This window comes from Pituophis catenifer, unplaced genomic scaffold (genome assembly GCF_029215685.1).
Source record: "Pituophis catenifer annectens isolate HBS135680 unplaced genomic scaffold, rPitCat1.0.hap2 SCAF_3, whole genome shotgun sequence".
Classification (NCBI taxonomy): Eukaryota; Metazoa; Chordata; class Lepidosauria; order Squamata; family Colubridae; genus Pituophis; species Pituophis catenifer.
Genome location: NW_027256883.1, coordinates 200,060,711 through 200,087,211, shown reverse-complemented (window position 1 = coordinate 200,087,211; position 26,501 = coordinate 200,060,711). Strand labels below are relative to the sequence as shown.

At 35.1% G+C, this 26,501-nt stretch overlaps 1 protein-coding gene across 1 annotated transcript; it reads right to left on the bottom strand.

Moving 5' to 3' along the window:
* Positions 1 to 447: 447 nt before the first annotated feature.
* Positions 448 to 25,380, bottom strand: SPO11 (SPO11 initiator of meiotic double strand breaks). The gene is made up of 13 exons (XM_070940073.1): positions 25,268 to 25,380; positions 20,688 to 20,801; positions 17,536 to 17,624; positions 16,170 to 16,236; positions 14,752 to 14,860; positions 13,845 to 13,931; positions 12,839 to 12,872; positions 12,524 to 12,633; positions 10,079 to 10,178; positions 7,821 to 7,858; positions 5,612 to 5,688; positions 1,882 to 1,993; positions 448 to 567 (listed from the first exon to the last, which is right to left on the bottom strand). Exons 1-13 carry the CDS (start codon positions 25,378 to 25,380, stop codon positions 448 to 450), a joined length of 1,170 nt encoding a protein of 389 aa, XP_070796174.1.
* Between the last annotated feature and the right edge of the window lie 1,121 nt (positions 25,381 to 26,501).

Sequence of the window (26,501 nt, the reverse complement as noted above, 5' to 3'; positions counted from 1 at the left end):
TGTAAATAATGATAAAGACTTTCTTACTTGATTAATTATAATTTTTATATCATATTTTTAAACTCAACACATTATGAACAAGTCCTTTTAATTAATTAGTAAACTGTGATAAAGCATTTGTGAAACAATATTATCATCCTTTTGTCATCTGTATTTTTTCTTTGAAACATGCAATTATAAAATATGAAAACTAATATTAGAAAAGATCAGAAATCATTCTTCCTATCAAAAAGGAAAATTAAAGAGAAATATTAATTCACAGTGTATTTTACATAACTGAAAATTTTGTATGGCCTGCCTTAACACCTCTGAAATAAATTGTAGTCCATTAGGAATAACTATCTATACCTTCTCTTTTGTTTTCTTATATGTTCTACGTCTTTTTACTTTTTTAATATTTATATTCTGTCAACATACATTAAAAATCTTTAAAAGGTGTCCTGATATTTATATCCATCCACCGAATTGCAGCTTGTTTGGCAAATATATCCTGGAAAGATAATCTGTTGAAAATGAAGTCAGAGCCTGAATTTCAGCTTTCATTTTAAATGTTTCCATAATATCTAACTGTAAAAGAAAAGCATTAGAAATTAACATTTCAATCAACATTGATATAGATGCGTATAATTCAAAAGATAAGCATTTTATACCATGTATTCCACATTATAAATATAAAATGTAAAAATAAAAAATAGAAATAGAAAAATACAGACCAGCAGAGGTTATTTGCTACAGAGGTTATTTTGCTACAATATTGTGCCAGATGAATTGCGTGTTGTCTCTCTGTCCTCATTTGCATCTTTTAAATCCAGCACATTGTCAGGACAAGTCAAGCCTATACATCTCAGACATTTCCTTTAGCACGTAGGCAGCTACGAATGCCAATATTCTTTGCCTTTTTAGGTAGGCATTTAAGCTTCAACTGTGTTACAGCACTAGAAAACCTTCTGATGTCCTCTTCTAGACTAGAATCTGTAAAGTCCTCTGGAAGCCCACCTTGTTTTGCCTTTACATAGGAAGGCATGTTTAGACCTGCTGCTGGTCAAGAAGACATTTTATCCAGTTCAAAGCTATATTATGCAGATCTGTTTTTAAACTATTTCTTGATTCAAATATCAAAATTAAGTTTTTAAAAATTATTTAGACCGGCAAGTTAATGTTTATGTTGAACAGCAGAGAGGATCACCTGACTTCTGGAGTTCTTTTAAATTCTTTTCTAATATTAATAGAGACAAGTAGAATTCTACAAAACCAGCTTTATTATCCTTTAGGTCCATGAGGCAACACAAACATGTCAGCATGGATTTTCTGCATTTATATTGCCAGACTCCCACAATTTATCAGCACACTTTACAAGAGATCTCAACCAGATAGTCTACTGCTGTAGCTACGCTAACATTTCACATTAGGCTGCAGCTCTATGTATCAAGAAGACTTTTCCCACTAAAACCAAGGGCTGCCATCACATATGACCGGCTGACGTAGATGTTGACACACTATAGAAAGGATTTGTGGGATCCCTGCATAGAACATATCACAAGGGAATATAACCTGCCAACATGGCTACTGACATGCTGTGCAGAGGAGAGTGGACTGGAACAACATACATGCTGTCAAATGCAACATATCATCTAAGATCAAGGCTTTTGCCAGGAAACGTGAAAAAAGCAATAGTTAAAATTTGGCTCAGAGCAACCAATCCCTTAGCATGGGCTGAAGTTCTGAAGAAGGCTCATGTGGAGTTATTTAATTAGTCATTCTCAAGTTAAAGAGGGGACATGTAGTTACATCATATAGTAGAACTCTACCAACAGAATATAAATGAATCAGCTAAAACTGCTTATAATACAAAATACAGAATTTATTATGATCTATACATACTTCTTTTTTCCAGGCTGACTCATGAGCAATATATGGTCTTGCCTGTAAAGCAGTTAGTTTACTCTGATCTTCTTTAGTTAGTGGAATTAATGCACTCTTAGGAACATTCAGTCTAAAAAAAACAGTTTGATTAGTCTGTGCTTATTTTTACAGTTACAGATTTATTTTTATTTTTCATAAATAATAGTATGAAACTGAAATAAAAACCCAATAAGATTAATACTATCAAATATTAATGTTCAACTAAAGGCTTTGCACATTTTAGGGACCATGAAGTGTTACTTACCAGTGGCTCATCATACAATAGGGACGCTAACATACTTAATGTGTCTCCTTGCCACATGTCATTAGTTAGTCTTGCCTATTTTGTCATTTTGCTACAGGGAAAGGAACAAAGGAGGATGATAGTTCAGGAAAGGAAGCTTCATATCTGCTCTAAGACTCTTAGAAACTGGTGCTCTCTTTTGCTACACATGTTTGGGACATTATCCATTTTTTCTCTCATCCAGGCATTGAGATAGAGCTACTAGTGTTGCTGAAGACCTACGTGTGATGAAATTGTACATAATACTGTTCTATAGAGGGAAGTGTGTTTAAAATTTAAATCAAAGTGGGCAGAGAAAGCCCTCCTGTCACATCTCCAATAGAGATTTAGCATACAGCAATGCACATTCTATGAAAATCAAATAGAGCATATCTGTATTCTTGCATGAACATAGCACCCAAATAGCAAATTTTTGTTTTATCTAAATTGTATGATTATTCTTTAAATAATTCATTTTTACAGTCTGAAATATAGATATTAAATGAAAGCCTGCTATTTGAGCTGCATATTCAAGGTTTGGGCAAAAGCAGATTTGGGAATGAGTTGATAGTACTGTTCCAATATTTGAGGGGTTCTTACAAAAATGAGAGGGTCAAACTATTTTCTAAAGCACCAGAAGGCAAGACAATGGTTGGAAACTAACCGAGGAGAAAAGCAACTAACCAAGGAGAAAAGCAACTAAGAAGAAATTTCCTAACAGTGTGAACAATCAACCAACCAGTGGAGCGGTTTGCCTTCAGAAGTTATGGGTGCTCTATCACTGGAGGCTTTTAAGGAGAGACTGGACAGCCACTTGCCTGGAATGATATAGAGCAGAGATGGCTAACCTTTTTGCTATCGTGTGCCATAATTCTATGTGCCCCGCCCCCCCATGCATGAATGTGCGACCTCCTCCTGCACTCCCCCCGCTTGTATGGGCCCATTTTTCACTCTCCCCAGGCTCAGGAGCCTTTCTAGGAGGCTGGGGAGGGCAAAAATGACCTCCCCTCCGGAGGCCCTCTGAAGGCTGGAAATTGCCCGTTTGCCAACTTGCAGTCCCACCGGGGGGATGGGGAAGGCCATTTATGCCCTCCCCAGGCTCCTAGAAATGCTCCTGAGCCTGGGGAGAGTGAAAAATGGGCCTCCCCCCCCCCGGAGGCCTTCCAGAGGCCAGAAACAGCCTTCTTCCTGAGTTCTGGTGGGCCCAGAAGGCCCAAAAATCAGCTGGCAGGAGCTGAGCTCATGTGCCCACTGATATGGCTCCGCATGCCACCTGTGGCACGCGTGCCATAGGTTCGCCATCACGGATATAGAGACTGCTTGAACAGGGGGTTGGACTAGAAGGTCTCCAAGGATCCTTCCAATTCTATTCTATGTTCTATGACTCGGTATTTCATGTTATTTGGAAGAGATTTGGAAGTTCTGGCAGGAATCCCTAATAGATCAGAATATATATTGTAAGCATGGGACTTGAAATTCATAAGTTAAATTGGTATATATTTACTGTTTATTTCTACATTTTACAGGTAGTCCTTGACTGAGCCCCAGATTTCTGTTGCTAAGTGAGACAGTTAAGTGAGTTTTGCCCCATTTTATGATCTTCCTTACCAAAGCTGTTAAGTGAATCACTGCAGTTGTTAAGGTAGTAACACGGTTGTTAAGTGAATATGGCTTCCCAATTGACTTTGCTTGTCAGTAGGGGTAGTTATGTAGTTATGTCACTATGGGACACTGCAACCATCATAAGTATGAATGAGTTGCCAAGCATCTGAATTTTGATTATGTGACCATGGACAGGGGTGAAATGTAAAATTTGTTACTACCAGTTCTGTGGGCGTGGCTTGGTGGGGGGGGGGTAATGTGACTGGGGTGGGCGTGGCCAACTTTTTGTTTTTTTAACTTTTCAAAGCATTTTTTCTAATGCTTTGAAAAGCCTCTGCTGATCAGGTAACTCAGCTGGGATCGTCAGAGAGGCTTTTTAAAAAATATCTCTCTGCCGATCAGGTAACTCAGCTGGGATCATCAGAGACTTTTCAAAGCATTTTTTTAACCACCTCTTCGGCCAAGAGGTTGCAGAAAAAAATGCTTTGAAAAGCCTCTGACAATCCCAGCTGAGCCGCGGGATCATCAGAGGCTTTTTTTTTTACTTTTAAAAGCAGTTTTCGTCGGAAGAGGTTGTAGAAAAAATGCTTTTAAAAGGTAAAAAAAAAAGCCTCTGATGATCCCGCGGCTCAGCTGGGCATGTGGGGGGGGGCAGGGATTTTTGCTACCGGTTCTCCGAACCACCCGCCGCCATCGCTACTGGATCAGGTGATCCGGTCCGAACCGGGAGCATTTCACCCCTGACCATGGGGATGTTGCAATGGTCGTGTGAAAAACTGTTATAAGTCACTTTTTCAGTGCCATTGTAACTTTGAACAGTCACTAAATGAACTGTTGTAATCTAGGACTACCTATACTTATTAAATCATGGAATATACATAGTTTTGTGTGCCACAACTGAATGAAAAATTGTAAATAAGTCAAAGTTCTAGTCATGCAATACTCTTACATGTATTAGAGTCTTCAGAAATGATGGGCGCTCCATGAAGGTTTTTAAGGTTTTTAAGAAGAGACTAGACCAGTGATGGCTAACCTTTTTGCCATCATGTGCCAAAAGCGGGGTGAGTGTGGGGGGAGGGTCGTGTGCGCGTGCCCACACCCATAATTCTATATGCCCTGCACATGTGCATGCGACACCCCCCCACACGCTCCCCATGCTTTTGGCATGCAATCTCCCCAGGCTCCAGAGTCTCTCTAGGAGCCTGGGGAGGGTGAAAACAGCCTTCCCCACCCACCTCCCGGAGGCCCTCTGGAGGCCAGAAACAGCCTGTTTGCCGACTTCCGGAAGTTGGCAAACGGGCCATTTCCAGCCTCCGGAGGACCTCTGGGGGATGGGGAAGGCTGTTTTCACCCTCCCCAGGCCTCTAGAGAGGCTCTGGAGCCTGGGGAGAGCAAAAAAAACCGGGCCTTTCCCCACCTCCCCAGGCCCTCTGGAGGCAGGAAACAGCCTGTTTCCCTACTTCTGGGTGGCCCAGAAGGCCCGAAAATCAGCTGACCGGCGCCGGAGCTGAGCTTGCGTGCCCACCGATATGGCTCTGCGTGCCACCTGTGGCACGCGTGCCATAGGTTCGCCATCATGGGACTAGACAGTCACTTGCCTGAAATGGTATACTGGTAGGTTCTCCTGCTTGAGCAGGGGGCTGAACTAGAAGACCTCCAAGCTCCCTTCCAGCTCTATTCTATTCTAATTCTAATTATCCTGCTGCCTTGTCCCTTGTAAATTTGTGCAGAATAAATCAATAGAACTCTTCTAACTATTAAGAAAAAATGAACCTTTTTTTGCTTTTTTAATAAATTGAAAGTATGATAGTTAGAAAAACTAACCGATAAATGTCAGATGGAAGGAGGCCAAGCCATCGTACAGCTGGAACTGTGAGGCGATGGGCTTCAAATGACATTGACTGAAACATGAAATCACAATTTTTTTTCTCAATATATCTGGTTTTAGTAGACTGAAACTTAATATAAAATAAGGCTCTTAATGATTAATATCATTGTAGGCAGATCTACTCTGCTTCACTGATTATGTGCCGTCAAGTCATTGTTGACACTTAGCATCCAAAAAGATAGATAGATATTCTCCATGAGGATCTGTCCCTAACCTGGTCCATCAGTTCTTCCAATTGTGTATTCACGGCTAGGGTAACTGAGTCAATCCACCTTGCTGCTGGTTATCTTCTTAGAATTGTCTACTTGGATTTATTATTTCTATCCTCCAAATTATGGCAGTGCTAATTGATTAGATAATGGGAAAATCAAGTTCTCTTTTTCGCTGCATTATTTGAATCAGTTCTTCTAAAATTTCAGCAGAAGTATAAAAATTATGGTTTACAGGTTCCATTTATGAATTAACGTGTTCTGTATTAGACCAAAGCGAAACAGAAAGCATGATAAAAATTTTAAAACCCTCACTTCTTTATGTGGGAATAGCAGTTAAATTAGCCAAAGGGGAGAACAACAAATGTTACAGTATGCAATGGAGCCTAATTCTCTTCTTCCCTGATGTGAAAAGTGAGCATTTGTGGGGTGAGGCAACATGTGGGAGTGTGTTTATTCATTTCTCTCTCTGCAAGGTTTTGATTAACTGCTTTTACACCACATCAGATGTATGAGAGATATCTGCTAATCAAGTAAGGAAATACAGTTAAGGGAAAGGGCTGTTGAAAAAATACCTTCCATCCCAAGCCTAGGTATTTTTTAAATGCTTCCAGTGCCATAGGCATACAATGCTGCAGCAAACATATGGTTGGGTAGTCTATATTGATGGCTCAACTTGTTATTCTTTACAGAAGGGAAGAGGGAATTAAGCATTTTTCCAAACAGTACATTGTTGTGCCATAGCTAACCTTGTGCTTGATTATTAAAAAAAAAAAAGGATTGGAAGGATTTGGGATGGAATGACATTTACCTTGCAGACTGGGAGTGAAATTAAAATTGAGCTATACCTCAGTTGAATAACTACTGTAAATAAGCCCTAAAAGTTTTCTTCACTGAAATTTTTAATAACAACAATGGTTCATGTTGTGAGTTTTTATATTTAGTCTCTTCTCAGAATAGAGAAGATTGAGTGGTGCCATAGTGGAGGTATTTGACCGGCACCAAGAACACCGAGGTCTTTCTATCTATCCTTTTGTATACTTTAGACTTTGGGCCAATGACTATCTCAGTCCAATCTCCATTCCAAAAGCGTTGAGAGGAAAATAGGAGAAAGGAATATTATGTATGCCATCTTTAGCTTCTGAATATGAGCGCAGTGTTCTGTAATCTAATAAATAAATAATAAAATATTCATGGCACATAGGATATGTGCATTTTTTTGAGGTACAATAAATCAATGTGACAGTGTTTTGCATAAGTTTTCCCTCTTCTTATTTTAAGACATAGGTGTTGTCATGATACAAATTTTAACCAGTTAAAGCTTTTTAAATATTTTTCCTACCTTTAGTCCATCAGCTTCTCAGTCTAAATTTGTCTCGCCATCCATGCAGGCTTGACATTCTCATTATATCTCAGCCTGCTCTTTTAAAATTCTTTTACCCTTTTTATTCTTCAAACATAACAGTTAAAAGTATTCTCTCTTCCCTCCATGAAAGCACAGGCAGATAGTTGTCAACAAGATACAAGTGTTCCCTTGATGGCTCTCTCTCTAGGACTCTTGTGGTTCTGTAGATTAAGATATGACTGTAGTCTCAATTGGAGTTTCTCCTGATTTCCATGTTACTCCTGATTATTGTTAATGCCCAGTAGGAGTCTCTCTTGCTCTGAATAAACTATCAGTATATTTTTGACCTTTTTATCTAACTTGGAATTCTACCTGCCAGAATTCTCAACATTTGAATTGATGTTCTAATTGTGTGACCAATCCCCATCAGTTTCAAAACAACCTTGCAATTCCAAACCAAAATATGAGAAAGAGATGAAGTATGTGTGTGTTTGTGTGTGTTTGTGTGTGCTCACATGTGCACACACACATGCTGTTACATTTCATTCATTATGAAATAATATGACAAGCTTAAATTTAATAAAAACTTACCACAGATCCATATTTGTAGATACTCATTATTTCAATACCTGTACAGAAACAATATTTTCCAGTAATTTTTTACAATGTGTTAGCAATGAATTCCAAGTGAATTAATTAATACCAAGTATATGCATGGCACAGATGTCCCAGAGAAGACACAGTTTTGAAGGTCCTAGTCAGTAGCAGTGCCAGACAGAAATAATGAACAGATTTATCACCTTGCATTATGTGTACATTGAAATCAAGAGTACTACATATTACCATCTTGGTAGTGTCAAGACAGACTCTTGGAATAAGAATAGAGATAGAAGAAAAAAGAAGTGAAAGCAAGTAAAGAAAATAGAATATAGTAGAATGTCTGAAGGAAGAGAAAAAGAGTCTTGTATGAAAAAGTATTAGTGGATGGATTAATCTGCCAACAGAATGAATGTAAATGAACTGGCTGATTGAAGCAGAATGAAAAGTACATTCCAAAATGCAACAGAACTATGTTGAATAATTTGAAGTAAGAAAAAAGTGGCAGGTAAAATAATGAAGGGGAAAAAGACTGTGGATGAAAAAAATGTTAAGCAAACAGCAAGATAATTTGCAAAATCTGAGAAGTGTGGTGTACTTTTTGCAAAGGGTATAGAAACCAGATTTCTGTTCTTCAGGAAATTAGTGAGAAATACACTAATGTAATAAAACATGTATTATACCTTTGTTAATTTAGAGATAGTATATGACAGTCAAGAAGCTTGAATTAGTTCCCATGGAAAAGGTGGAATACAAATCAAATCAATAAAAAATGTTTTGCATAAATATGCAGTTGAAGTCCATTGCTAAGCACAGTAAAAGGAGTATACAGCGTGCGTGAGAATTAATCAAATGCTTAGCAAATAGTTCATATCTGAGTGTGACGTAAGATATGGATGTGTGATGTTCCCTTGTCTTTTAATATTACTGAATGTATAGGGAATTATTTTGGTGATTTTAGAGGTATGGTAGTTGACGATGTGAATGTGTGTATTTTTTGTATGCAGATCAGATAGCAGGTACAGTATTGCAATCTAAGCCCCTCCCTCCACCTGGTTTGTACGTAGATCAGTTTCTTACCCATATACAAAAAGAGCTGGGCTTGGGTCACAATATTAGGCCTGCCTTTGTCTCTTATCTTTTTGGCTGTTCTGCAAAAGCCACTAATGCAAGAGATAAATTATTGCCTGAAAACCTGGATGGTTTGCAATGAATATTAAGTAGATTGTATGACCTACACAACAGTCAACAAGAAATACAGATCTGAAAATTAAAGTAATAATAAACCAGATAGTTGTGTTTGACAGGGAAGAAAGGAGTTTGATTAGAGAAAGGAGATGCATTTGTCTATCACAGTAAAATGTTTAATAAAGGTGACAAAATAGACGGAGAAATTTTAAGATATCGAATGCTGATAAAAAGTTAGTGGGCAGTAAGTGGTTTGAAGCAATGAATAAAAGTTTGTTTTTTTTTAAATACCCAAATGGCTTGTAAAAAGTGTATATACTTCTGCCTATGTTGTTATATAAGAGTTGAGTATGACAGGACTCAGGAGAAACATAAGGTAAATTGAATACAATGGAAATAAGTATCTGTGATAAGAGGAGGAAAAGTCATGAATGGATTAGTGTTGAATGCTAAATAAAACCATTATACATAATTTGAGGAAGAGTGCAGTCAGGTTCCCTAACAATGTACAGATTCCACACCTACATTACTGGATCCCCAGGCCAGATGGCAAAGACATGGAAAGGAATAGCAAATGATATACATTTATATAAATTACTTTGATCTATATTTTCTTTCTCTTAGTTAGAGCCTTCTTTTTTTTTTATTACTATTTCTTACTCTTTCTTCCTTTAAAACGAAATAGATTACAGAGTTGTAAAAAAAAAGGAGTTTTAGTGTAATGGGTATTTATGTCTGTATATAATATATACTAGTGTATTAAATTTTTTGAGAGAGTATCGTTACTGAATCTGAATGTAAAAAATGGGCTGATCACTGGCAGCAAAAGATTTGTTCTAAATGTTTACTGCCATCTGTGGATCATTTGGATTTTCCCCACCACGATCTGTTATCCCTAAAAGAAAGGGGAAAGGAAGGCTGAAATCTATCTCTTGTCAGACAGGGCGGGGTGGTAGGAGAAACAGAAACAGAATTCTTCCTATGTGCTCAGACAGAAAATGCCCATCACCATGTCTACATTGCTAGACATATGGTATAAATAAGTTGAGAATCCCCATACTTACCGTGTGGGTCAGCATCCATGAGAGCAAAGATTGGTACATGACAAATATCCCATAATTTTCTGACTAGTAGTCTTGTATTGACATCTGGTACACCTTTTCCCTGAAGAAATAATTGCAATATTTACAACAATGATACATTTTTCAATGTATGTTTAGACATGGTTGTACTTTTACTCAGCAAAATTCTTCATTACAGAATTCCAAATTCAGCTTCCAATGAGTATAATCTTTTTTTTTACAATTGTTCATATTAAATGGATGAAACATTAATGCAAAGACAATAAAATCCACACCCATAAAATTAATATCTTAAAAGCTGTACAAAAAAAATTGATGAAAACTGGGAATTAAGGCATAACATACAATGCTCATTAAAAGAATTTTTTAAAAAACATCCAAAAGGTAAACCTGCAGATTCAAATCAGGCAGGTATTACAATTTAAAAAGACTTGAATTTTTTTTTTAAAAAAAGTATTTTCAGTGTCTCAAAATACATTGGGTAAATGCCAAGAGGATTTCATTGTGTAACGTGGTAAGGATGAGGTGATCACCCATCTGAAAGGTTTGCCTTGGTCCCCACAGTGCTCTATTCACACTCCTGACTACAGATAGTATCAGTAACTCTTCCCACATATTTTATATCAGCTAAAGTTCTGGATCCAGAGCATATTCACACACAATGAAAGCTGGAATTCTGCTCTGCACAGACTAGCTTCTTTACCTATGAACCTACTGATCACTATGAACAATAGATGCAGAGACAGTCATTGGAAAGTCTCTGTACTTTTATCTCCATTCCTTCTCTAAAAAGACCCAGTTTGCCCATCTCCATGTAACACATGTCCTTTTGATTAGATTAGCATTCTCAGGGATTTCGTCACTTTCTTTTTTTTTCCTCTTTCCGATCTCTTTTTCTTTTCACTCTGACCATACACCTCAGGTATTTCTCCAGGTCACTCGTTTTCCATAATGTAAGCTCACACTATGAATTCTTATCTGTAGATAAAATAACTAAGGCTTTTCTATCACTGAATTATTTTCTAAATAAAGCTTATCTTTATTTTCTTTCATTCAAGCACCAGCCTCAAGAATACCTTCACTTACACTCCTAACTTTAGTGTTTCTCTTTCCATGCATTCTTTCCACTATATAAACCTCTCTGCTATCCAACAATGCATTGTTGTTGGAACTAATGGAGGCCCATTGAAGCCAGAGAAATCTCTGTTAAGTAGGAAAGATATTGTGCCTTAATGACAAAGATAAATCTGCAACCCCTCCTAAGAGTGCACTTGACCCTTAGAGCAATGTGGCATTGCTGATATACTGTAGATTAGGCAACATTTTCCTGGATAGGCAAACCACCGAGCTTTTACTTTGACTAGACTGAGCTTTAACTCATCAGCTCTCTGTCAGTATATAGTCCCACAATCAAACACTGATTAAGGTTTTCAGATGATATATTTCTGTCTGTAGCTAAGTCTTCAGAAGATGAAAAAAGGAAAAGTGACAAGACTCTAGGGAGACATGGCTCCTGCTATTTTAGCCTGAATCAGAACCTTTTTTTATTACTTCTGCAGGGTATGAGAAGAACTATAAGCCTTCAATCTGACAGTGATAGTGTCACTGTGTGAAAGCTGTGCAAATATGAGGCTGAAACTTCAGCTTTTGGGGAATAATGGGCACCGCTTATTAGTTAATCATATGGCTAGGCTTGTGTGTTTTGACCATAAATAAACAAATAGTTCACCAAGCAAATGGCTGGAAATAACACTTCCGTCTTACCTCTCCCTACTTGGAAACCCAGAGTTGTTGAGATTTACCTGGATTCTTTTCTTTCTGATTATTGCTCCTTCCTGACTCCTTCCGACATGAAGTGCTACTAGGTAAATCAGATTTGGCTTAATAATACTGCTTACATTATTCCTCTGTAATGATTTTGTGGTGATGACCATATTGTCATTTTGGGATGATAGGATAATCCCTCCATGTTACCCCAGGAATAGAACAGAACAGCCTATGATTGCCATGCTGGTGCCACTGCATGCTTAACATCTGAATTACTTCACTTACCAGTTTCACAGGGCATGGAAAATAACATGAAATCTTCCACACAGCCCCAAAGCACAAATGTCATTGTGGTTGAGCAGAAACACCTTAGCACCATTTTCTCAAAAAAATAATCTAGCTATCAATAGAATCACTGTAAAATATTAAACAAAGTATTTACAAGAAGGGCATAATCGATAGCATTGAAAATTGCTGAGATGAATACAGGAGAATTTAAAAAGGATTATGCTTTCAGATTATACCGGTAGTAGTCCACCTCATAGTATAACCAAGGCAGTTTCGCTTCTGAAACCGGACCTAAATACAATTGAAATGAATCTGGATAATTAATTTTATTTGAGAATGATTGGATTTACTTAGAAAAATGTAAACTTGTACCGTAATTATTATACTTGGGGACATTTTACAGCAGAAGTTGTCATCTAGCAGTCTCTGAAAAGTTGCATCTTTTTCTATAATTAGAATAAATTTTGCATCTGTAATCAAATCTGTAAAGTTAAAGGATTCAAGAAAATATACTGGAATTTAATTGCACTACATAAAGTATTGGATTATATAACTTTCTGTTACTATAATATGAACAATGTTAGCATCAGTGATGCCACTTTATATGGAATCTTTAGTAATTTTTGTATTCGAGTCTTCATTTTGTTTTTTATTTTCTTTAATCTATACATTTTGTTTAAAGGATACTTCTTATTCCTTCTACATTAGATGGTACAGGCGTCTAAAAAAACAGACATCAAATTGTTTTAGAAACTGAGGAAAATCATTCTTTCAAATAAATTGGACAATAAAAAACAAAAGTAAATCTCTAAAAGTCTTTTCCAAAATAATTAACTATAGTAATTCTTCATTGTAAGTATTATGGTTTTTATATGTTAACTTACACTAATTCTAACCATCCTTCAAGAGTCATTATCTTATAGTGGTGATGGGACCCATACATTAGAAATACTCTATGAATTGGGAATTTATTAGATTAAATAAAATCCATTGGAGAAAAAAAAAAACTCTCTCTAGTATTTTGCTAGTAAAATCCACATAACATTCACAATTCAGAGGTAAGGTGAAGACTACATCATGTGCAGAAAAAGATTTTTCCACAATGTGCATTAGTTAGGTGCAAGTTGAGAAAGCACAGATATTCAGTTCAGTAAAATTATACCCAAGCATCAATAATTTGATTATCATATTAGAAACCTAATGGATATAAATAATGATTTTCTGTTACTTAATATATATAGTAATGCCATGAAATATTTGAGTGCTAAAGTATAATTTCTCTAAATTTGGGATAATTCAGTGTTAATTCTTTCTCTAGCGATTTAAACATACTATACCCAATGCTATTGTAGATTGTCATGCTGAAGTCAGATTGAAAATAATTATGGACTAATTCTGTTTTTGATGGAATGGATGGGCAACAATAATTGTACAATATCTACAGTATAAACAGAGTGTTTGCAATCTAGAGTTTACCAGCAATTACAAAAAAAGAGCAATTTTTTGTAATTTTGCAAAAAAACCCCATTTTTGTCTTTTTTTTAAAAAAGAACTAAAATGTTGCTCCTGAATAAAAATGACAAGGCCTCATAATCCATTGAGCAAAAACATGTCATCTATGTACTTCAACTAGAATATAGAAATGTGTACCTTTCTTATATAAAATCAGGAAATAATAATGATTTATACATACTGTGGTACTGCAACTACAATTTACTTTTGTACCATCTTCCTCAATATAACTAAGATTACCAGCAATGCATCCTTTGCTAGTGGACAGCTGCAAAGAAAAAAATAGTAACTTCAGATAGTAATTACATAGTCACCAGGATAATATATCTAATCATTATTTATAGGCTAGATAGGAAAAAAATGTTAATCCTAAGTGAACATAAGTGATGTGATAGTGTTCTTAATTACTGTAGTCACAGGAAATTTTATCAGTTCTTGGATTGGCTGAATTTAATATTGTTTTAGGCAATTACTTCCTCATGTTCATAAATAGTATGACTTATTTCCATACCAATTTGACATTTATAGAAATTTGACCACTGTCCTCCAATTTTTTCAATATTGTCAATAGACAATATTTAAGTTTTTTAATAACTGATTGCTCAAAACTATCCAACTGTATTTTTTTTATTGGCAAATGGGGAAAGTTTAGAAAGTTTTCTGGCAGTGACAGTCTTGCTGGACCATAGGAGGATGGTATCTCCCTTTTACACTATAGTACTGAAACAATATGCTGAAAAGTTTCTTTTTCAAAGTGGATTATAATGCTCATAAATTTATGAGCAGTCACAGAAAGGGCAAATAAGAATTATTTTCTTTTCTTTTGGCTATACTGTATAGTTTCATTACAGAAAGGAAATGACAAGACCCCCCCCTCCACACACATACACAAATATATACTTTCTTCTTCCTTCTGTGATTTGCACAAATCTACTCATTAGATACAGATATGATTTCTCTATTTTTATTTTGTTATGTCTATCTTTGCTTACTATTATGGGAAATTAATAAAAATATTATTTCATACCGTTTCTCCCCAAAATGCACTAAACTATTACAGATCATGTAAGAGACATTTAATACTTAACAATATGTAGAGTCCTTCTGGGTATCTTGAGCATACAGGAAATGTCATTTATAATATTATCCACAACCCTCTGATTACCAAAAAGTACTGTATCGGTGTAAAAGATATCTCTGTCAGAATAAAATGTAGTTTTAAATTAAAATAATGATAGTCTCAAGAGATTTCAATGCTACTTAGAAAATAATACTCATGAATATTTAGCAAAGGGCATCCCGTAAGTATTGCCTGTGGACATCGTCCCAGTCTTCTGTCATCTTCCTTGAATCTTAGGTTCTGTCTCTTCTAAATGGAACCCACAATAATTGAAAATTGTAGGGAAAACCCCCAAGGGAGCATTCAGGACTATTTTTATACAGAATTTTTCAACAATGGTTTTTACAAGTTGTCAGAGTTTGTTGAGCTAAGATGAAGAAAAAAATATTCAGACCACTATGCAACCAAAAATGGGTTGGTTACTTTCTCTTCCAGTCTATTTTACCATAAGAGAGGATAAAAGCTTAGGAAGTGGCATGGAAAATGATGAATCCTTATTTGAGATGCTTAGAAAACTTTTTAAATGTAATAAATATTATTTTTGATGTGTGCTAACTTACTAGACTGCTCTTGTGGCATCTGTAAAGTTTGGATCTGATTAGGGAATAAATGATTCCTTTCATTCTCTTATTGGTATATCATTAAATGAGCAAAATTTGATCAGCCATATTAATTTATCTGAAACTTGAAACAGCTACTCTAGCATCATAAAAACACAGCAGTCTTGTAGGCTAATTTGGTAATCTCAGATGTAATATATTTGGTAGAACCAGTTACAAAAAGATTTCAGAATGGTGAAATAGATTTCATGTTTCAGTGAATAACTTTATTGTCCAATATTTCAAACAATATCATGGTAGTGAAGAAGGTCACAATAGAAATGTTATCACAGAGGCTATGTTTATACAGCACAAATAAGCTTTTATGAAATTAATTCACTTTTGCATAATAAGATCACAGGGTAAGTGTCACATCATAGGCATCTCTTACAAGCCACATCATCAATATTATGACATATACATCATATGTCATTATACTAATGATACAGTTATATAATTTTTGCCATGACATGTAACACAAATATTACATAATTTTGTGTGATGTCATTAAAATGCAGATATCATTTGATACCTTTCTTAAGGTTGTTTCTATGAAATTATAATTGGCATTAGGAATAACTCGGAAGAAGATTCACTGCTAAGACAATAGTTCTATAAAAGGCAGAAATGTAATTTGAGACTTATCTGAAGAACAGATCACATTTTAGGCCATATTTACGCAGAAATATTGAAATTCAAATGGATTCACTAACTTTTAAGCACAATTGTATATATTTATTTTAACCTTACAAATACATATAAATATAAATATAAATATGATTATTACCTTTTTGTTGCATACGTGTTTGTCTGAACCATCTTGTAGATTATAGATAATATTTTAAGACACAAAGCTGAAACATAAAGCAAAACCTTATACAGTTGCCACCTGAAACATTTGCATCCCTTGTATTTTATCTTCAAGTGCTTGGCATACAATTTATTTCTCTTACTGTCGGCACTATTTGTAAAGATATGACAATCTAGTCTAAACCTTATCTGACAGTAAGGCTTTATGTCAACACCTCAGTTGATGAAAACCACAACAGACAATGGAGATCAATATTTATTCACTTACCTGGTGACAATAGCATAGAAAAATTACAACCTGGAATAAAAAGGCTTAAATGGTAAAGAGCATGAATTAATAAATGAAATGAACTGAAAGAAAAATACTTATAGTGTGTGTTTGTGGAACTAAGAGAAAGGGAAAGTATCTGAAGAAAGTGATCTGATATTATAGAGTACAATTGTCGAATACATGCACAGAAGTGAAGGTATTCGAATATTTAATTGAATAAAAGAGCTAAAAGATGTCAGGAATAGGAACTGAGGTAATCGGGGTATTGTAGAGGTATAGATTGGAAATACTGTAGAGGAATCCATAGGTTGGTAATAAGTCTAAGTTATCTTCCAGTGAATGGTGATAATGGAAGAAGTTTTGGAGGGGGAAAATTGAATATTCTGAATAAATGTGATCCAGAAGGGAAAAAAAGAACTAGGTGGCATGAAGAGAATAGGAATACCTAGTGGGAATGATATAAAGAATGTAGAAACAGTGACTGAGGCAGTTGGAGACCTAGAAGCTTTGTATGGGAAACATACATTGAAGAATTTGTGTCAAAGAAAACAGATGAAAAGGAAGTTATAAATAATGTGAGATAGTTGAATAAAAAAATGCTAAGGCTTCATGTATAGATGGTGTAATGGAAAGTACATTAAAATATGGAGATGGATTCACTCTGGTATGGCTTATGATTTCTTTAAAATATATGCAATGACTGCATCTCTGCTTATCAATAGGAACAATGCCATAATTATACCACTATGCAGAGGGAAACAAGAATACATGCAAAATTACGGGAGGATTAGCTTATTATGTATATCCAGGAAGCTTTAACCCAAAGATATTTTAGCAACTCACTTATTTCTACATTATTCTTACTAAATAGACCTACAAAGCTTTGGATTTTATGAAGCAAGGTTTATGCTTCAAATCAAAACAAATTGTCATACAATTTATCCTGAAGCAAAGAGGACAAAAGTGGATCCCAATTAAATGATGAGATCCATCCATTTGTGCATTCTTTGAATTGGAATAAAATGTTTTTGAACTAAATAGATCAATATATTGCTGAGTTTCTTTAACTTACCAAACTTGGGTGCTGACTTAGGACTGTCACTTCTTATTTGCTGTGTGGTACAATTAGATATCATCTGCAAACCTACAGCTTCTGTAAAACTAATTTTGAAAACCCAATCAGGAATTTAAAAGAAGAACTAATAATCTGATATTTTATTCATCAAGATTGGTAGTATGGCATAAAAGTCAAGAATATTTTTAGCACTAAAGATTAGAGAAAAAAAAGATAAAATGTACAGGTAATCCTCAATTTATGACCACAATTGAGCCTAATATTTCCAGGCCACTAGATGGCTATCAGTAGATGCACTAAGCCTTAAGGGCAGGGAAATATTGAAGTTTCACTGTATTTACCACTTCAAGTTAATTCTCAATATGGGCTTTGAATCATAAAAATCTGTTTGTCTTTCTCTTTGTCTTCCTTCAATGGAGCTCCAGATGTCTTACCTGTGCTTCCCAATGAAACAAGGACCAACACCCGGAAGTACACAATGGGTGTTTAGGGAAATGCACAGTATAGTATAATTCAGGGAGATACACAGGGAAAGGCTTCATAGGGACGGTACAATCCAAGCCCCTGTCACCACTATTCCAGAAGTGACTAAGGCCTCAATCAAACTTCCCACCTCAGAAAAAATCCCCAAATCTCAAACTTTCTCTGAAATACAACAGGATTCGTAAATGTAGGGACAAAGAAGATGACCTTGGTGGAGAGAGGCAGTTACCATTATCTATTCTACACAAAAGGGACTGAAACATTTTTAAAGTCCAGAATGAAGCACATTCTGTACACTCCCATTTATTTAATGGATTGAAATCCCGATTATATCTGTTACTCATGAGCAGATTGCCTATAGACATAGACTTTGTATGGATAAGTATAATGAAATATGGGGCTCATTTATACAAAATATTAGGAAACAGTTATTAATGCTCCATTTTTGTATCCAAAGTCATTACTTTTTACATCCTTAAGGTGGCAGAAGATACTACATTATAAAATCATAATAAATCTAGTCTTAGAAAATGTGTGATTTCTCAAGGTACTGAAATGAATCCAGAGTAAGTTAGTCATCATGTCTAATTTCATTTTACTTCAGTGATTGCACAGAAAACTCTTTGTCATTTAAATTTGATACAAATTACAGTCAAATTTCAGTTCTCCTTATATTTAGAAAGAATGTGATTAGGTAACATGATTAGGTAATAGCATTATATATAAAATTATTTTGGTTTGCTTTTTTATGCATATAAACAAAAATCAGGTGAATCTAAACTCAGAAATGGATTACTTTCTTTCTACTTATTTACTTCCTGATTAAACTTTGATCTCAAATTAATTAGTCCAGCCCTTATTGTATTTATTTCATAGTTCTCAAGGAGGTGAACACAGACTTCAAAATTTCCTTTTCTGAAATTCACAAACCCAGACTAAATTAACTCAACAAAACATGTTAGCCAAACCTTTAGTTATAGATTGAGCTAGAGTTGCAATGTTTAATCTATCATGACCTGGCTGAAGCCATCTTGGAGCTTCAGTGCTGCCACACTGGAGCGAGGTATAGAGAGGGGGATTAGAGATAGCTGGGGTTGTATAGTCAAAATAAAATACTTTCCCCTGGGAACCAAGGACGTTCTCACACCTGGCCAGTGGAAGGAGGAGTGATGTCACCAGACCAGCAGACGCTGCATTGATTGGGCCATGTGACTGATTGTTTGGGGTTGGGGGAACAACTTTTACTTTTAATTAGGTGAAAACCAAGGGGCCCCTCAGAGTTAATTTTCACCAGATATGTGCCAACTTGATATTTCCAATAAAGCTATTCTTTAAGGAATCCACATGCCTCGGAGTTTTGCTTGCAATGGATCTATTACTTGGAACCCTGACATTAGCTTTTGGTTATGTTGCTGTTCCTGAAAATTTCTAATTGTAAAATTTTATTCTATCATAAATGTGGTCCCTCCCAAATAGCCTGAAACTGAAGAATATAAAATTGAATAATAGCAATAATAATTTTCATGTTACCAAATGTAATGCAGTTTAAGTCAATTGCAAATTTCTGAATTATAAAATCCAAAATCCTATTATGTAGCTGCATAATACACAAAGTGAAAACATAGAATAAATTCTTCACTAGTATTATAGATCTTGATTTCTAGTGCCCTTTCTTCTTTCATAGCAGTTAAAACATTTTTAAAAAAATATATAGTAAGGACACATCTATTAACAATTCTATATTTTTAGATCTTTATTGATGAGATTCAGGAATAGTTCTGTCATAGTGACCTGCCTATAATCTGTAATCCCTACTATTGAAATTCCACACTATCATTTCCAATAATTCTTTGATTTCCTAGGTTTTTGTTTTTTCTCTTTTCTGTCAGCCATCTCCATTGGCTTCCATATTAAGCTAACAGTTCGAATCACCATTTAATTTCCTGAATAGTGAGCGCTTAATTGGCAGCTGATTTGTTTCCATGTCATTCCTTGTTACTAAGGAGTATTACTAGTGTTACTAATGACACTTCCATGTTTTACCTCTTTTTCTCCTGAGAACATCAATCAGCTGGCTAGAACAAACTCCAATAAACTGATCGTTAGAAGTGCAAAAAGCAGAATTTGATCAATGTTCACTGCAAATTACATAAGGTTCTGAAGTTTCAAAGATCTCCTATCCTCACCTTACACAGATATTTGTCAAACCCCCAGTTCTATTCATAAACTGAACAGTTCCTGCCGGGAGGGGAAATTCCCAAAAGTGTCAGCATAAGCCCTGCAGTAAGGATTTGGGGTGAAGCAAAAGGGAAGAATACTTGTTCACGATTTCTGCAGAGCATCAGCATTTCAATGGAAGGACGATTTTAGTGAGATTTTTAAATACGCTGCCGGTAAACCAGAAATAAAATGAAGCCTTGCTAATCATGAGTAGGTACAGAATTAGATTCTGGTTCAAAGACTATAGAATTACTTGAGTCTAATCTAATGCTTCAGAATGTAGGTTGTTAACCAAAAGTTTTCATAATGTTATCTTTGGCACTTGCAATTTAAATCAGAGGTTACAGATTTAATAAGATTTAATAAATATATAAATATACAATTCATATTTTACACATAATGTTTGTATATAATACATTCATATTTCACTAGCATGGTTTACTTACTGTATATTTCCCCAGTCAGATCTGTTTCTGAAGATAAGAATAGGTGCTTTATTTTTGGACAAGCTCATGATAACATCTTCAATAACATTTTCTATTGCTCTCAGTACCTCGGAGCTGAAAGATGTTACAAAATATAATTTCATACAGATTTTATATCATTTCCCAAGTTTCCCAAAATATTTTTCATTATTGCCTTCTAACTATTTTTTTTTGAGATTTCTGAAGATTCTAGAAACATTTCATAGTGCTTTGTCTTGCTTCCAGTAGTAGAAATCAGTTCATATGTTTAAGTTTCAGCCTTAAGAAGTGCATTTCTAGCCAGTTCTCTCAAGCTTTTTTTCATCAAGCCAAATATTTGGATCAACTGATTTAAAACAACTATGATTAATGTTTTTCAATCATATGATGTAATATTAGCTTTGGCCAGAATTTGACTTAACTTGTTTTTAAATGCTGTAAACTTAAAATAAAAGTTCAAGGATATAAGTACTTCCTCTCTACCATAGCACATTAACCTTTTGATCTGACACTTTGAATGAGTGCCTGTGGTTTTTAATTATATGAAGGTTTTGGCTGGATAACAACATTGTGTGTGTGGCAGGGGGAGGCGAAATGTATCATGAGCTGAAGTAAGTACATTAGTACTGCTCTCTGTCTCTGTACTCATGGACAATACACACACAGACACAGACACATTCTTTCCCATGTGAATGAAGATGATTAGAATTTTTATTGCAGTTCACACACACACACACTCACAAATCACAAGTCTCTTTTGTCACATATATGAATATGTGAATATGAAGTTTCCTAACTAAAATTGTAATACAGTTTACATGAAGTTGAAATCTGAACATGGTACTTTCTTAGAAGGGAACTCAGTAATTTAATGAATGACAAAAAAAAAGCCTCAAAATTTAGTGTTTCTTCGCTGCTATTTTTGAGTGCTTTTTAAATATGATTCTAGAGGTATTGTTAAGAGGACTAATATTTGTCATTTAAAAAGATTAGGGGATAGCTTTCTCCACTTATTGCTCATGTTTTAGATTGAAATGTTTCAGAATAAAATTGAGTTAATAGGAAATGGACAATCCTGGTATTATTGATTAGCCATTCCTTTTTCTAAGTTATTTCACTTCTTTCAGTAGTTACAGTTGTAATAATTAATGATCCATGTATATTAAATAATATTATTGTTCTTTGTAAACCACAACATTTAACCAGACAGATTTCTATTTAATCTTTAGAAATGTGAAAATAAGTAATGAGGCCCAGATGGTAGATCCAGGTTTCATGTGCAGGCTTAAGATCTAAGGTTTTTGGAGCCAACAAAGTTTGAGAACATTTTAAATATGAGAAGAGAAAGATTTAATTGACATGCTCATTCAAAGAAATTGCACAAGTGTCTTCCTACGTTTTAGCTCTCACTGCTTAAAAATGAAGTAAGCCTCAATAAAAGTTATATGACTGGCCAAATATGCCAAGTTAAAAAGAAAAAAAAACACCTCAGCAGTAATTACAGACAAATCTAAACTGTTGAACGGTAAGGAATAACAGTGTATCACACAAGGATAAAGCTTGTCAGCTCATTTCCAACAAGTCACAGCATGAGCATTGTTTTCCATTTGGCAACAGAAATAGAAACATTATTTCACAACAGAAATTTTAAAAGATGCAGAATATATTTGTTTCAGCAAATGTGGGTTAGGATTTATTATTTCAAATTGAAGTTAGAAATACTAACTAAACTAAATACTAAATACGTGGCAATGGTATCAGATGACAAATTCCTTAAATTAGAAAACAACAGCATTTCCAATTTCATTTGGGGAATGCAAACTTTCAAATGGTTTGTGTTTGTATGTGCAAAAAGGATAATTCAAAGCATTAGAGCTGCTTATGTACAATTCATTTTTTATTTTATTTTTTATTAATAGAAATAGAAAGAGCAACATGTTCAAAATCCATGTAGACAGTGTGTTGTCTGGTTACAATTCTTTTGAGTAATATTCATCATGATAATAATAATAGTATTCTCTAATAGTAATCTCATATTGACAGTGCTTTTCCCTCATAATATTAATGCATATTAATTGTTAATACTAATCAGAATTAATAAGTTAGTAATCAACCCTAATAATAAAATTAATCTTTCACTTGTAATTTTAGGAATTCTAACTCCTATTTCTCTCATTTAACTGTCGATAAAACAGATCCCATACCTCAAAATATTCAGTCTTCCTTTTCTTAATTTCAAATGTTAGTTTGTATACAATTAATATAAGCTGAAAATTTAGCCAATAATTGTTCATTACAGATGTTACAGTGAATAATGCTAATGAAAGTAGCAAATGCAAGCCATATTTCAACTAGAACTCCATAAGGTGAATCTGGGCAACTTATGATTCATTTGTTGGTGATACTTAAAAGCAAATTTATTTACTAGATATTGAAGATATTTTGAAAAAAATGTAAAACAATGTCACTCTTTGCATTGTATATTATTGTATATATTTATGTTATAGCTAGTGGGTTTAATGTCGTTATTTTTACATGATTCAATTAACATTTTATGAATGCATTAATTTTAATTTTTACGATGATAAATAATGATAAATATAACCCATACAAACAGAAGCTCCCTAAGTTTTAAAAGTGGGAAGGGATCCTAAGAGCAAAAAGCTTAAGAAACATTGTACAGGTAGTCCTCAACTTATGACCACAACTGAGCCCAAATTTTATATTGTTAAATGAGTCATTTGTTAAGTGAGTTTTGTCCCATTTTATGACTTTTCTTGCCACAGTTGTTAAGTGAATCATTATAGTTGTTAGTAACACGGTTGTTAAGTGAACTGGATTTCCCATTGACTTTGTTTGTCAGAAGGCCACAAAAGGAGATCGTGTGACCCCAGGACACTGCAACCATCATAAATACAAGCCAGTTGCCAAGCATTCCTATTTTGATCACGTGACCATGGGGATGCTGCAATGGTCATAAGTGTGAAAAATGGTCATGTCACTATTTTCAGTGGTGTTGTAACTTTGAACGACCACTAAACAAACTGTTGTAAGTCGAGGACAACTTGTACTAAGGATTGGAAATGAATAAAAAGCAAGGAAAGCTTGCATATGTGGTATTGTGCAACTCAATGTCCTAGCCTAAAGCCTTCCTCCATTCTCTTCCTCTAGCCTTTACTAGACATTTATAAACGAGATTGAGAATTTGCAAGGCAGCTTCACATTTTCAAATTAGAATCAACAATAAAGCAGCCACTACAATATAGAAACATAGAAAACTGATGTCAGAAAAAGACCCAGCAGTCCATTGAGTCTGCTTTTGAGGGGTTTTGTCTTATTATTTTTATTTTTAATTTTATTTTTTAATTTTTTTGTCAAAGGATAAGACTTGTAATTATCCCAAGCAGTAACTCAATTACTGCTGATTGACCCATTATTTCTGCTGGAAGTTGTTTCCAACCTTCCAGAAAACACAGATTTTAACAGAAACAGATTTGAACTGATTTAAATATCAGCTATTTTTTAGAGTCAGCATACTTTTTAGGGTATGTTGTTAAACTACCCTGTTTCCCCTAAAATAAGACATCCCCTGATAATAAGCCCAATTGGGCTTTTGAGCGCATGCACTAAAATAATCCCTCCCCTGAAAATAAGCCCTCTTCGAAAATATTTAAACCCATGTGCAGCTGGTCCCCACCATTTCCTCTGGTTTCCTCCACCCGCCCCAAAATAATAAGACCTCCCCGAAAATAAGGCCAAGCGCTTATTTCGAGGTTCAAAAAAATATAAGACAGGGTCTTATTTTCGGGGAAACACGGTAACATTTTACTGTACAAGAGAAAAATATTAACTGCTTAAAAATAGAGCTTCTTAGACCTAGAAAAATAGTTTCAAATAAAAGCTTTAGAAGCAGAGTAATAAACATTACTTTTGCTGTTCTCAATCACGGATGTTCTTGTGTGCTACAAAAGTGTGAAAATATTTCTGTGTAGCTAAGTATAGTGCGTGCTAGCTGATGCATTTTCATTAGACTAAACTCATTAAATTCTCTTGCTTCAGAACAAGTATAGGTAATCCTTGCTTGGCGACTGTTGTTCAGTTAAAACAGTGATTAAAAAAAATAACTATATGATGAATTCTTATATTTACAGCATTCATAGCAAAGAAAAGTTGATGTAAGATGAAACACAGTTGCGGTTACACTTAGCGACCACGTTCCCAAAATCCCAATTGTGGTCAGTAAATGAGGACTACCTGTATCCCTGCTACTATGTGGCAACAGAAGTGAAAATTGGGTTCCTGCTCTATCTTTTTGAAGTAGCCTCTGAAGGATGTCAAACCCCTTTGGTGAGGTCTCACATGGTCTATTACCTGGAGTGACAGACATTTGTGGGTTATTTTGGGAGGCAGCCATAGGAAGATGCCAGGATGCTAGTGAGAATGGGCTTCAGCAACAACTGGCACTCGGCCAGTTCAACCATCTTTTGACAAGATTATCTCTGCCTTGGTTCTTATCGTAACGGACTCAAATTATAATCTGGGTTGTGTTAGGATAACGTTACCTAGAGATTTCACAACTGAAGCTGGCCACATGGGGTTTTGCTGAAGTTTTCCTGAGAGCCAATTGGTGTTGATCCAATAAAGTGAACAAAGACCAGTCTGTCAAACAAGCCATAAGGAAAATAAACAAAGATTTAAACAAAAAACAGGAGAGAACAACCTGTTACACTCAACCCGTGGAAAAAAAGCAGATTCAGACTGAAAGTCTGGCCTTTATCTCTTTATCTTGCCTCAGAAAAACAGCCAATCAAATCACGGTACAGGTGGGCCTAGTCTGCTTGCTGGGCTGCAGTGTGGACACACCTGTTTGTACTCTGAGGGCTGATGAAGAAAATTGGCTACCGTTATCTTTTTTAAAAAAAACCTTGTGTCACTAGTGTATATATTTCCCCTGGATGTGGTCAGAAGGGCCTGGATTAACCATGGCTGTTGTGGGCTGATTTTGAGGGGGGGCTCCTGTTCTTTGCAGGGGACTGATTTGGCTAGTATTTGCAATATCCAGGTCTCTATTAACCCATACTTTCTAGGACACATGGACATTTTTTTTTTACTTTTGTAAAGATTTAATCTGTTTAGTCTTTCCTTCTGAGGTAATGAAAGCCATAAAGCTCTGGTTTTCTTCTTTCAGAAGTTGGGGAGACATTTGCAGCTGTAATTTTTTTACCCCTCAACTTGGTTCAGAAGGATTAGTACCATACAGTGTTTCTTAACATTGGCCACTTTTAAGATGGGTGGACTTCAACTCCCAGAATTCCCCATGCTGGCTGAGGAATTCGACAGTTGACATCTACACTTCTTAAAAGTTGCTGAGGTTAAGAAATGTTAGAGAAAGAACTAGAATAGAATAGAATAGAATAGAATAGAATAGAATAGAATAGAATAGAATAGAATAGAATAGAATAGAATAGAATAGAATTCTTTATTGGCCAAGTGTGATTGGACACACAAGGAATTTGTCTTGGTGCATATGCTCTCAGTGTACATAAAAGAAAAGATATGTTCATCAAGTATATAGCAAGATTAAGTGGGCATTCCACACAAGTCTCTGACATGAGCTAATGTCTATTTAAATAGATCCTATCAACTGTACTTTTTATTTGACATGGGCATATTTATTTGGTTGTTTATTTTTTTTTTTTTTAAAAAAACATTTGCCATATGGCCCTAAATTACACGAACCTTCAGATTTCGCAGCAACACTTGTATCCTGCCACAGAATGATCTCTATTGTGGATG

What these genes read in the sequence shown, in the direction of transcription:
- SPO11 (XM_070940073.1), bottom strand. Translation starts at nt 25,380, where the DNA reads ATGGCTTGTTTGACAGACTGGTCTTTGTTCACTTTATTGGATCAACAC. An exon ending in CCAGAAGGACTCTACATATT is followed by an intron (nt 13,932 to 14,751) that starts GTTAAGTATTAA and finishes TTTTCTTTGCAG; the next exon opens with CTGTCCACTAGCAAAGGATG. An exon ending in AGTCAGCCTGGAAAAAAGAA is followed by an intron (nt 568 to 1,881) that starts GTATGTATAGAT and finishes TTTCTTTTACAG; the next exon opens with TTAGATATTATGGAAACATT.